At 31.4% G+C, this 14,174-nt stretch overlaps 3 protein-coding genes across 3 annotated transcripts; 1 reads left to right on the forward strand and 2 right to left on the reverse strand.

The window, feature by feature from the left end:
• Positions 1–3,152: 3,152 nt before the first annotated feature.
• Positions 3,153–3,624, reverse strand: LOC116404772. Its single transcript, XM_031888197.1, has 2 exons — positions 3,478–3,624; positions 3,153–3,409 (listed from the first exon to the last, which is right to left on the reverse strand). Exons 1-2 carry the CDS (start codon positions 3,618–3,620, stop codon positions 3,238–3,240), a joined length of 315 nt encoding a protein of 104 aa, XP_031744057.1. The 5' UTR covers positions 3,621–3,624; the 3' UTR covers positions 3,153–3,237.
• A 2,343-nt stretch (positions 3,625–5,967) lies between these two features.
• LOC116404766 (proline-rich receptor-like protein kinase PERK9) lies at positions 5,968–6,960 on the forward strand. Its single transcript, XM_031888182.1, has one exon. It carries the CDS (start codon positions 5,968–5,970, stop codon positions 6,958–6,960), a length of 993 nt encoding a protein of 330 aa, XP_031744042.1.
• A 5,070-nt stretch (positions 6,961–12,030) lies between these two features.
• LOC101215559 lies at positions 12,031–13,970 on the reverse strand. The gene has a single exon (XM_004151446.3). It carries the CDS (start codon positions 13,623–13,625, stop codon positions 12,798–12,800), a length of 828 nt encoding a protein of 275 aa, XP_004151494.1. The 5' UTR covers positions 13,626–13,970; the 3' UTR covers positions 12,031–12,797.
• Positions 13,971–14,174: the final 204 nt, after the last annotated feature.

Raw genomic sequence — 14,174 nt, forward strand, 5'->3', positions numbered from 1 at the left:
GTCATTTTCAACACCGTTTCTTTTGCGCGTTGAGAATTCCTCCCCCGACACACTATTGTTGATTTCCTTCTTGACGATGCTACATATGTTGGGCGATCCTTTCCCAACGCTTTTGTGTGTATATATTTCGAGCTTGGCTGCGTCTAGAGACCCTTGATTTCTTATAGTATCGAACATAACATTATCTTCATATTTTGTCTTATTTTGATCACAAAAGTACAGGTAGCGTGGTATAACCTATGTATATTTAACATACAGACCATCCATAGATCACTCATTAATACTCAATTTAAGTTAAAAAAGAAATCAATTAAGCAACTCATATTATGTCACGCCCCAAGCTCAAGATTCAGACCAGGAATTTAAATTTAGATCTACGAAATTCCTCTGCATCCCCTACAACCTAGCAATATCATCCTACTTGTCTTAAAGGGTTATTAGTGTGAAAGTTGTCCCCACAAACCAGCACAAGCCCTTTCAGCATGCTTTGTACATAGAATGGTTTCCAGTTAAACATATTTAACTTTGAAGTTTCTATGATCGACCTACCGAAAAGGGAGGCGCACCTTGTTTGTATAGGTAGTAACTTTTATTAACCTTACTTTCATGTTCTTAAGATCCCTCTCATTCATATGTTATATCATATCATTCATGTCCCCCTCCTAAACTTAGCACGTTACATATTATGACCTTAATTACTTGAATGATCACAACAAAATCTTGATCTTAATGCAAATAATGGTTGATGAGTAAGTATATGGATGCTATCAAACCTAGCTAGGACAGCGACATTTAGTTTAATTATTGGATGTTATTCTTAAATACTAGTAGTTAGGATGCTTGCTAGGTTTTTCCAACATGTTGATAGTCTAAATTTGTTGGTTGAGTAGAGTAAGTTGGTTGTGTGGTTTCTAATTGAATGTATATTTTCATTAGGGGTGTAATCGGGTCGGGAGACATTCTCAATTGAATCCATATTTTTGGGTTGTTCAAGTTGGTAACCCGAATAGCCCAAATTAAGTTTACAACCCAATCCAACCCAACATGTAAAATATGGGTTAGGTTGTCAGGTTGTTTTTTTTTTTCAAAAAATAAGATTAACACTTTGAAATATTGGTCAGTCTCTTCACGACTATTACTAAGAATAGGATACATGAATATTCCAAATTCCCAAGAGAAAAGGTTAGGAAATATAACAACTACCAAGTTATAGCTTGCATACCAAATATATACGTATAAAAAGGTAATGATGAGTGGCAAGGCTAGCAAATTTCGATAGAAAACATAAAGAATGACCAAATTAAAAGTGGAAGCTGATGATAGATACAAGAGTTACATTATTTTGCTAACTTTAGTTGCAGGAGTGGACATATCAGTTGCTTGACAACAAATGAAATACACTATAGACATATACATATCTTGAGGTTACTGTCCATCTTGAACTCAACAAACTAATTAGAATATCTATAACATTTTTCTTTGATGGAAAACCAAAGATAAACTTTGTTTGGGGACTTGAAGTTTAAATTTTAATTATACCAAAAACTATAAATAAATAAATTTTTACCGGTTAGCTAGGATGGTCGTTGAAACTTTGAAGCTAAGGAAGTAGACAGATAAGATAATTGTTGATGGCCGTCAAAAGCTGAGGCGACAGACGGAGAAGATGACACCATGTGAGGAGATGAGGAGACAGACGATCACTACTACAAAAACAGGCTCTCTTGACGGTTTTAAAAACGTCGTTGAAGCCAGCGTTAAGAAAGACAAAGTTCTTGACGGTTGATTAAACTTTAAGAATAGTGAACGTTGACGTTTTAAAACATCAAATATACTTATGTTCATGATGTTTTAGAACCGTCAAGACTGGTATTGTTTATGACATTTTAAAGTCGTCAATGATGAACTGGTTTATGACATTTTAAACCCATCAAGAATTTTAATATTCATGACATTTTAAAACTGTCAAGAATGTAATTGTTCTTGACATTTTTCAACCGTAAAAAATGTAATTGTTCATGACAGTTTAAAACCGTCAAACTTGCAATTGTTTATGACATTTTAAAACCGTCAAGCATTTTTAATTTTTGTTTAAAAAAAGAAATTGTAATTGAATTATGCTGTAATGGAAAGAAATATATTCTGATTGTCTTGTGATTGTCCTGTAATTGTCCAGCAACAGTTTCATATATATTTGATATTCATCAAATATAGTTTCAAATCTCAAACATATATAAATAAAACCATTCACCACATATATTCAATTCCAAGACTTTACATATACATAATGAAATAGACTTTACATTAGATTTCATATGGCATTACATTGCCATGAATCCAAATAAACTTAGAACGTCACAAAATATGCTAGCTATAACAATAATCAAAAGTATATACGAATGAACCCCCCCTCCCCCTCCCCCCTTCCTCCATATGAACAATTCAAAAGAATTATCGGCTAAAGTTTCTATACATAAAGTTTAGGGTCATAAAGAAGCGACACAACAGAAAATTTCCAACTTCAAAATCATAAAATATTGGTCATAATCATATGTAAGAACCCAAAAAGTCAGCTAACTCAACTCGCACCTCGTCTAGTTCTGCCTGTGAGTATGATCTTCGTGTATCAATCTATAAACATGCAAAATAAATTAAATGAATTAACTGACTATACAAATAAACCAATTAACTCACAAAACCAATAGTTTGATATATAACATACCGCATCGGATATGACAATGCTTCCCCTAGTCACAATTTCTCTCATATACCTCATCACGTAGTATCCACACTCAGTACTCCCGACTTGTAGTGGACACTATATAAAAGCAACAAATTTGAATAACAAAGTAATCCTAATTGCTAGTAGTCTACAAAAATATAATGACTTTAAAAGTTGATACTTGCCTTTACTGTTCGCCATAAAGTTTGTTTTCTACTTTTTTTAATGTTCTTTTGTGACTGAAACATCGCTATTGCTCTGTTTTGACAAGATAAGATTGAACAAATAGTTTAAATATTGTGTACATGCATATAAGAATCAACACTAAATGAAATACTAGATTAACTTACGTGTCGATGACGTATCTTATAGTTGACTTCGATGTTGTCCTTAGTGAGTCGAGGTATAAATACTGTATCATCATACGCATTTATGGCCAGCAGTGCCCAATGACCCCTAATTATACAAAATATTAGTACTAGTTTTTTGCAATGCAAGTAATAAAATAACTTGACTTACCCAGGATTAAAAGGAGCAAGAACTATTTCGTTAATCTTTGAGACCATCAATCTACTGCATAAGTTTCGAACTCGAGATTCTTGCGAGTGTCCGACAGAGGTGAGGGACGGATCTACAAAGACGTACTGTATATTTTCCTTCGAACCAAGAACAGATGAATACAAGTACCTACAAAATATTATAAACTTGTAAACGAGATACATAAATTTAGATCTAAAGAAATGAAATTGACTTACGTCATATAGGCCACCAATGTAAATGTTTTGACCTCATTCATGTTACAAAGATCAATGATGTCCTCTCGGAGAACAGAAGTCTTTCGACTAATACCAAAAATGCCAACAGGTAGTGGAATAGTGATACTAGAATCTTTCTCCATTATCTTCTCAGCGTATCTGAGAATCAACTTCATTCCTATTGGCAAAACTGACGTCGATTCACAGACAACCTCTCTTTCCTTAGGCATTTTTATTAAGGCTCTCTCCTAATTCAAGAAAAACATTCACTTTCAATACGATATGAATATTAAGAATTTGAGTTTATTAGAGGATCGATCACATACCTTAAAGATGTCCAACTCTACTTTGTCGTCATTTACATTGATCTCCTCCACCTCTTTCCCTTCGATTTTATCCATCAACTTACTCTTCCCTTTGATTATTTTCATCGAGTCACTCTCTTCTAAGATATTTGGCTTCGAACAGCTACCATGTCCAGATAATGGTCTAGACAAGTTTGAGTGGATATGTGCTTCTAATTCGCTTACACGCCTTCGAAGTTCTTTATTCTCAAGTATAATCTCATCCTCACGTTTAGATGTCTTTTTTACAGAATGAAAGTAATTGGTAGGAGTAACATACCCACCGATCCTACGAACACGACCGTGATGCTCTTTTGTACCCAATGCTTGGGTTAACACATCGTTAGAAGAGTGTCCTTTTTGAGACGATGAAGACGTATTCATTGAAATCTCATCCTAAAACAAAAACCAATCTAAGTTATAGAAATGTGTAAACAAAACCAATCTAGTTCAAATGTTCAATATACAAAAAGTCTTACAATCTTATCTTGTTGAACAATCGTCGTTCTCATACTCCCTTTTTTTTTAACTCGAGCCTTCTTCCACATGATGGCTCGATCCAACTCCGGTGGATTTGAACCTTCCTTTTTCTACATTCCAATTCCATAATAAGATTAGAACAACCTTTGATAAAGTTTGATAAACTTAATAAATTAGTTCTTACCATTTCCTCGATAAGATTGGCATAACCCTTCCTCGAAATCCTATGGTTATACTTGTTCTTAGATCGTCTATCTTGTTGCAGAAGTCTTTTTTCCTATTTTCCAAAAATATTGTTAGTGAGAAAGTAACACACAATCTAAACCTTACAAATATATTTGTTAGTGAGAAAGTAACATACCTGAAAAGTTTCACACAATCTAGACCTTACAAATTCTGCCCAATGATGTTGATCAATGAATGAATACTTTTCTGTTGAAACTTGTAGGAGTTGTGGTTCATCCTTATGTGGCATAATATATTTTGTTGTTAGCCAACACTTAAACTAACGAAACGAAATGCCCGTAGTTTGGAAAATATTTTTCCTAGATCTTGGATCAATGACGAATGCGGCCTAAATATTTAAAAGTGATTAATAAAGTATACATCAGGAACATTATTATCAATATAAGGACATTGAAATTATATATATACCTCGACCGTACTGAAGATTTTATCTTTCAGCTCTACAGGCACACTTTTCCAAGATGAATATGTGATCGAGACATGGTAATGTGTCGCTGATCCTATGAATGACTTCAACTTTGCTCCATTCTCACCAATGGGTACTCCGTCTTCATTGTACATCACCACATTCTTCTCTCCCAAACTTCTAATGCGAGTGACATCGAACATAATAGTTGGTCCTCGTGGTCTACATATCTGCTTTGGGGTTTCATTTTCAGTACCAAGATGTTCATCATCCTCAATTCCAAATGTTGGTTTCAACTCATAAACACCAGCTTCTTCATCACTAAAGTTGTCCATGTGATGTATGAATCAAAGGCTATCAATCAAAATAAAGAAACAATTAGCATAGTATATAAGTTTTAAACAAAATTAAAAACTGATCTTATAATATTATACTTTAGCATAGTAAGATTGTGAAGGCACTTTATAATATTATACTTTAGCATAGTAAGATTACTAAAGTATACTTTGAAGACTAAAGTATAAGCATCACCCTTACTTATAATGTTATGTTTAAATCTTTTAAAATAAAATATAAAACAATTATTTAATTTAAATGCATTAAAATTATATATACATTAATCTTTTTCTGTCTAATTGCTCCAAATTAGTATATACGTCCATTACCATTTTCTAGATCACGCATTTTTACCGATTAATGCTTCATTTACACAAAACCATCAAATTTATAGAATTTTAAAGTTGGATGTCAACTCTTACCTTAAAACAGGAAATTCAACTAAGAAGATTATTGCTAGTTTGGATTGTTAGTTTTATTCTAAATATTCTTACCAACAAGGTTATTGGTATAACAAATTCTGTGTTTTCTTGCTTGTATAAAACTAAAACGTTTCTTTTAGGTGTTATGCCAAATTTAACCTTAAATTTTATTGAAAAAACAATCCCTATATAAAGAGAGGAAATAGAAGAAAAAGAGAAAACACATTCCACAAAAATGGTATCAATTTGTTCTAATATGGCCTTTAGAACTTGTGTTCTTGTACTCCTTGGCTTGCTCTATCAAACAAATGGTATAAATTTGTTTGAAGTCAATGAAGAAAACTCTGTTTTGGAAAATGAATTTAAGGCGCATGTTATAATTCATCCAAAACAACATATTCGTTTCTCACGCACGAAATCTAAGAGAATACCTGATTTTGATACACATTCCGGTTTTGGAATACTATCAAAAGCCATTCGTATTCCTCCATCTGGGCCAAGTCAAAGATCATCAGACTCTACACCTCCACCATCCATTGTTTTACATAAAGAGTCTATGATGAACTTTGGGATATTACCGAAAGGTGTGCCTACTCATTCATCTGGGCCAAGTCAAAGATTTTCAGACTCTCCACCTTCACCTCCACCATCTATTGTTTTACATAAAGAGTCTAGGATTAAATTTGGGATATTACCGAAAGGTGTGCCTACTCATTCATCTGGGCCAAGTCGAAGATTTTCAGACTCTCCACCTCCACCTCCGCCATCCATTGTTTTACATAAAGAGTCTAGGATTAACTTTGGGATATTATCGAAAGGTGTGCGTACTCATTCATCTGGGCCAAGTCGAAGATTTTCAGACTCTCCACCTCCACCTCCGCCATCCATTGTTTTACATAAAGAGTCTAGGATGAACTTTGGGATATTACCGAAAGGTGTGCCTACTCATTCATCTGGGCCAAGTCGAAGATTTTCAGACTCTCCACCTTTACCTCCACCATCCATTGTTTTACATAAGAAATCTGGGATTAGCTTTGGGATATTATCGGAAGGTGTGCATATTCTTTCATCTGGACCAAGTGAAAGATTTTCAGACTCTCCACCTCCACCTCCCCCATCCATTGTTTTACATAAGAAATCTGGGATTAGCTTTGGGATATTACCGAAAGGTGTGCGTATTCCTCCATCTGGACCAAGTCCAAGATTTGCAGACTCTCCTCCTTCTAACCCTTCCATTGTTTTGCATTAAGATCAATTTTGGAAAATGTTACCAAAAGGTCTACGCATTTCACCATTAGGGCGACTAAAAGAACCTCAAACTTTCCACCTCCACATGCTCCTTCTGTTATTTAAAAGAAAGAACTAGTATATGAGTATTTCATCAACCTAATCTCCCCTTGATGGGGGTTCTTGTTACTGCTTTAAATACAAATGTTGTGGTTGTAATTTAAGTTGTATTGAAAAATGGTCAACTCCATTATTAATAAATATCATATAATTGAACAAGTCTCTCTCTTCCATCTCAGCCTTAAATATATTTACTTATATTTTCTTTATTAGTTCTGTGGCTTCAGTTTTATATGTGAATGTTCTAAAATTCTTAAATGACAGTTTTATTGTTTCTCATTCTCATTCCATTTTCTTTTGAAAATATTTTCATTCCATAGTCTACTCCTCAACCCCTCTAATTGAAGATAAGAATATTTCCATTCATATATAATACATAGCATTTATTATTATTATTATCACTATCATTTTCAATTATTTTCATATGTATGAATTCGTTTAAATGTCAAATATCAAAATCAAAATAAAATTAGGGCTCATTTAAAAAATATAACAAAGCGACAAAATATTTATACTCTATAAAACATATTCGAAAATAGAAAAGGTCTACAAGCCCATGATGAAAAATATAACAAATACCCCATGATTAATTGTTCAATCACGCGCCTAATATATTTGGTACACGGTTGTTTAGATTTGGTTATCCTTTGATACACGATCGTTTAGATTTAGTAGAAAAATCTAAACAATTCAAGAATATTCTTTGGTACACGATCCTTTAGATTTTGTACACAATAATTTAGATTTGTTATGGTGTACCAATATCCCAACGATTTTCTCAAGATCTTTTATATTTGTTAGATTTGGTTCTAGAAAAATCTAAACGTGTACCAATATCCAACGATTTTTATTTAATGTCGTGTACCAAAGATCTTTTATATTTGGTACACGATCTTGAACAACCAAATAATAGTTTGAAAAAAATAAAAGAAAAATAGATCTTTTATATTTAGTATACGATCTTGAACAAAATAAATGTTTTAAAAAAAAAGAATTTGCAGAAGATGTAGAGAAAAAGACGATGGAAAGAAAAAAAAATATTGGAGAAGAAGGAAGAGAAAAAAGAAAATGAAAAGGTAGGGAAATATGAAATATTTAAAAGAATGGTTAGGTTCATGCGCTTTTTGATTTTGTTATACCGACCGTAAATATTTTATTGTTTTGTTATATTTATGAAAATTATTTTCATAAAATTTATTATAAAAATATTGTTAATTTTCATAAATATAAAAAACCGACAACTTTGGGCCCTATTTAAAATAAAATAAAATTCTAAAAGTAAACCTGATTTCTAAAATAATTTTATGAAAATTAAATACTGAAAACAATAAATGCGGAATAAAACATATATTGTCCTCTATGGCGATCCATGGTCTCTTCTTGTCATTCGCTAGCTTGCCTTTACTTCTACCTTTGCCTGGAAATATTAAACATAGAGAAATGGTGAGTATAATTTATACTCAGTAAGGGACCCATTATTAGTCCTTCTAGATGTCTGTTAAATTTCTTTTAGAGTCCTGTAAGAAGGTACAGTCTAACTATTGTGCTCCTGAAGGTACGCTATTCAGTGATCCCCTAGGGACATAATTGGGCTCTCGGTGACTCCAAAGGAAACACCCTAATGAACCTCCTATTTTGCTATTCTTCTTGTCAGCCCATGAAAGAATCAACATAATTATAAAATTTTATAGGGACTCGATGTCTTTACCAAGTTAAAAACCTTTTAAATAATAAAATAGCAAAATCCCCTTCAAACTATTCCAAAATCCCAGACTCTCCTTTAGGGTATTTTAAATTGATAGAATTTAAATTGAAAAAATTGAAAAAATTGATGGAACAATGTCTTAAATGCCTCTACTAAGTGAAAAATTTGAATCATAAATACAATTATTCAAAAAACCATAAATACCTTATAATTAAAATCAAACTTCCAACACACAATTTACACACATCAAAAATCCTATTTTTCCCCAAAACTCGAAAATTACACACCTATCATAAGAGCTCTACATAATTTTTGCACATATCTTCTTCAAATCATGCGCATTCAGGCAAAAATGATTGAAGCTTCTATCTTCGTCCCCTTCAAACAATTCCAAAATCCTCCACTCATTCCTTCAATGGACACCAAAATCGAATCACTCGTCACTTGCAAACCCCAAAACAACGTCATTTGTTGCCCATCCAACGACTCTGTTTGCACCATCCAAAACTTTGTTCCCTCCACCGTTGTTAGCTCCTTGGACGCCACCCTAGGCTGCTACACCTTGCTCGTCGTTGTCCAAATTGGCGTCACTAATGTTTGTTTTCACCCCTCTCGAGGATCTTTTAACCTCATGCTTCTCGATCATTTAATCATGGAGTGCCATTGTTGGTGCTTATAATAACGTAAAATTTTAAAAAATAGTAGATTTTACAAAAATTTTATAACCTATAACAAATTCTATCACTGATAGTCATTGATATATTATAATGATAGAATCCAAAATTTTGCTATAACTTCTAAATATTTTAATTTATTTTGTTATTTTTAAAAAGACCCTGTACATTTATATATCATTTAATTTTCAAGTTTTACATTTACCTATATATATATATATATATATATATATATATAATATATATATATATTTGTATTTACATGTTTAATTTAATTCTGAATTTTAAACGGTAAGACATTTAAATTTATATATTATTTTAATCTTTCAATTTTAAAAATTTAATACATTTATTTAAGGAAATTTTTTTAAATAGTAGATTTTACAAAATATTTACCACCTCTATCACTGATAGTCATTGATATGCTATTAGTGACACAAGACTACTAGTGATAGAATCCAAAATTTTACTACAACTTGTAAATATTTTAATTTATTTTGCTATTTTTAAAAATGTTTCTTTATTTAAATATTTTCTCAATTTTAAATTCCAAATTTGTCAATATGCATGTTTATGAGTTATTTTAAAGGGATATTGTTCACACGAGATTTTCAGAGATATTTAACTCGTGGAATTGAACTTGTGGTTGTATTGTATTTATGTTGATTTGATGCAATGAGGTTCAATATCTAGTATTTAATCCTCTGGTTCTCTTTCGGTTGAACGCCTACGCTTGATTTGAGAAAGCAGAGCACATGATATTCTTAAAGTTGAAGTCTTAAAGAAAAGCTTGTATATTCAAAAGAACTTGAATTTTTGAGGTCAACTTCAAAAGTCGGGGAGTCTTCTAGTTCTTGCGATAATTCTCTCAAAACTTATGGAGTCAAAATTTTCCAAGCACCACAAATGATGATAACTTTATTTATAGAGTTCTCTGGTGAGCTTTATGAGTTTGGACCTGGTTGGTCAATGAATTAGACCCATGGACTCAACTACATAGATTTGAGTCATATTTAGCATTTGGACATAATGAAGCTTATTTGTGAGCTCAATTGAACTTTAGTCGTAGAAAATAATAGTTTTAATTGAGACAAAATAATTAATTTGATCAAACGGTCATAATGAAAACATGTGACATCATCAAAATTGACCACATTATGCCTTCAATTTTAATTTGGGACACATGCTAACTTTTAATTAGTAAAAAATCAATTATTTTTATTTTTATCATTAATTTAGTAAATGACGTAACAATCTGTGTTTGGTCTCAAAATTTCTTATTCAACAACATTTTCAAAAATATAAAAATATGAAAACTATTTATAAAATATAACAAAATTCATCGAACTCTCTAGTCAATTTAAGTTTTTTTTTTTGTTATATTTTGTAAATAATTCACTTTTTAGCTATCCTATTTCCCTATTTTAAATATAAATTAATTTTTTTTATAAATTTCTTTTACTAAGATGTTCATTTAGAATTATCTTTCTATTAAATTTATTTTAGTAAGATGTTCATTTAGAATTATCTTTAATATTTTTAAGCTATCACATTGACATAATAATATAATTGAGTACAAATGAATTGGATGAAAATAATATTTTAAATCAAATTTTAACGACATATAATTAATAAAAACTATTGTATTCTAGTTATTAATTTTGAAATAGAAGTTATGTGTATTTTATAATGTAAATGTTTTTATAATTATTTTATTTTATAATTTTAATGCTTTCCATATATTTTTTATTTCTTATCTAATTGAATTATATTTAAACTAAAAAATATGAAGAAAATGTTAGAAAAATAACACAAATCATTATCAAACAAAATTCTTGTTCTAAAAACAATGAAGAAACAAAGAATGAAAAACAAAGAATAAGAAACATAACACAGAAAATGAGAACCTTATCATCTTTCTACTCCACATATTGTCAAAACAAAAGAAAAAATAATGAATTTTTCAAAATTTGCTTGAATGAATTAAAAAATACAATAAATTTCATGATAAATCTATTTGATAAGTTTAAACATTTCTCTATTATTTATTTGAAATATCTAGAGCCTATTTGATAGATTTGTTGTTTTTAGATTAATAGAATAATACAAATTTCCTTCCTAAATAAGTTTCAATTCTCATTTTCAGAATGAAACTTACAATGCAATCCACACCAACATTTGCTATTTATTAAAACTATGGAAAACCAAGAAGTAACTTTCTTTTATAAAATTGATCAATGAATAATATTAGGCTTGCATTATTGATATTTTTTTTAATTATACATTTCATTGAACATATACACAGAATATTGCTGGAAAATGATTAATAGATAATGTGATGGAAATGTAATACCTAATTAATATTTATATGTGTTTTTTTTTTCCATCTACCAATAATATTAAAAGAAACCAACAAGTAGATAGGAATAGATAGTTTTGTGGAAAGAGAAGAATGTTTAAGTAGAGAATGTGACATAAATGAGAATTAAAAGAATATTGGGAAATTGACAAATAGAGTAGTAGAGCCCTATTATTTCTTTCAATTGTCTCATTACCATTTCAAATTTTTTTCTTAAAAAGAACAAAAAGGACAAAGATAAATCACTCCTTTACATGTAATGCAAATATATACAATAGAAGTTAATCCAAGCATATAATAAAGACAAAGATAAAGTTAAAGTTAAAGGAGACCATAATATTAATACACATTATAATTAACCTCCCTTTCAAACTCACTTTTGGAACAATTAAGAACAAAGAGAAAAGAAAAGAAAAGAAAAGAAAAAAAAGCTGTTGAAAATGAAACCAATTATTACAAGAGAGAGAGATGATTCCACATGAAATTATGACAATCATGGAGGCAGAAAAAACGAAAAGAAGGCTTCAATCAAAGTTGGAAAGAAGAAAGAACAAGGGGACAGCCCATAAGAATCATTATTGAGGAAGGAAGAAAAATGAAATAAAATTGAAAACCCAAATGGGTAAATTAATAGATAGAAATAGAGTTTTTAATGGCATTATCTGAATGGTATAGCCAAATCTGCCCATAAACTTATTTCAACACTTTCATAAATTTTAAATTAAAAGGATCATTTTTATTATGGGAGGGTATAATTGTAATTAGAACAAAGATATATAGCATTTTCCACTTATATTTATATTTACTATTTTTTTCAATTACCACCACGTTGCTTTGAAAATAATATAATGCAATTTTCTGTGATTGTTCCAATTTGGAGAGAGTGATCACATGCTTGAAAAACAGAACTAACAGACAGACGCATAGAATCGATCTAAATCTGTACTACTCGAAGATGGAAATTTTTTATGAACATATCATGTAGATGGGTTTTCTTTTCATTATTTCTTTTTCTTTTTAGTTTTACCATTACAGAACAGAGATCCGAATCCAAAAAAACTCACAGTTACTTTGGAAATGTACGGTGGAGGGAGATTGAGAAGAGGACTACTACTTCCAACTCCATTCCCATTGTTCCATCCAAAATTCTTCCTCATTGAAGGCTTTTGAGAACACGTGTTTGCAAAATAGGAGTTGGAGAAAGACGATGAAGATGAGGATGAAGATGATCTTCTACTACTTGAACTGGAACCCTGTTTCTGCAAATTCGGTCTTTGACAATCCTTCGAATTCGATTGCTGTTTCGGATTCAAAACCGAACCAGTTGAATTGCTTCTGGACAGAAAATGCAAGGATCGAATCAAACCTCTACTCTTTGAGCTTTCGCAATTGAGACTACTGCTTCGCTTGAACTGCCAAAAGGATTTGGATTGCGGTTTCTCATCGCCATCGAAACTGGCGGATAGAAGCTCTTTAAGGCTCTTCTTCTCGGAGGAGACTGAGTTTCTGGAAGGATCGGGAGGAATCGGAGGAATTAGACGATGGGATTTATTAGGTTTACTAAGAAGTTGTCTGTTTGGCTGGATGGATTTGGGGAGGATCTTGCCATTGGAGAAGAGTTCATCGGCGGAGGAAAGATCTTGGAGAAGAAGGTTACCAATGCAGAAATCGAAATCGGATTCGAGAAGACTCAAATCCAAACGATCGCGATCACGATCACAATTAGAAGAAGGCAACAAATCGGTTTGATTCAGATCATGTGAAAATGAGATTCTGGGACTGATTCCTACAGTGGAAATCTCAGAGCAAACATCGATCGCCATTAGCATTAGAGCTTTCCTTGAAATTGAAATCCGCAATAAAAATGAAAAGGGAATTTGGGGAACAAAAGAATCAGAAATTGCAGCTTTTTTTCGGCATTTTGAAGAGACTGTGGAATCGAATTCTGAAGAAGAACAAAACTCTGAGAATTACGAGGAAAGAAAGTGATGAAAGAGAAAGAGAAGTGTTGAAATTAAGCACCGAAAGGCTACAAAAAGAAGAATCCTAGCGAGAGCCAATGCAAACTTAATTGTAATTAAATATTATTTATGTATTTTTGGACTAAATCTCATGGATTTACAATACTAAAACTTAGACCAAATTATCAAATACCAAAGCGGGAATTAGTGTGTTATTAATAGCCTAACATTTCGTCTTTTCATTCATAATATAAAATTGTATCATTTGATTTGATATTTCCTTGTATTGGCATCCAAAAAAAGAAACAAAGAAATGGCACCAAATCTTGCTCGAATTATAAAAATATTTCTTTTTCTTCCCTTTTGTATAGAGAGATGAGCATTAGTTTAGGTAAAGAATTTGATGTGATGCTGAAT

Source organism: Cucumis sativus, chromosome 6, assembly GCF_000004075.3.
Source record: "Cucumis sativus cultivar 9930 chromosome 6, Cucumber_9930_V3, whole genome shotgun sequence".
Classification (NCBI taxonomy): domain Eukaryota; kingdom Viridiplantae; phylum Streptophyta; class Magnoliopsida; order Cucurbitales; family Cucurbitaceae; genus Cucumis; species Cucumis sativus.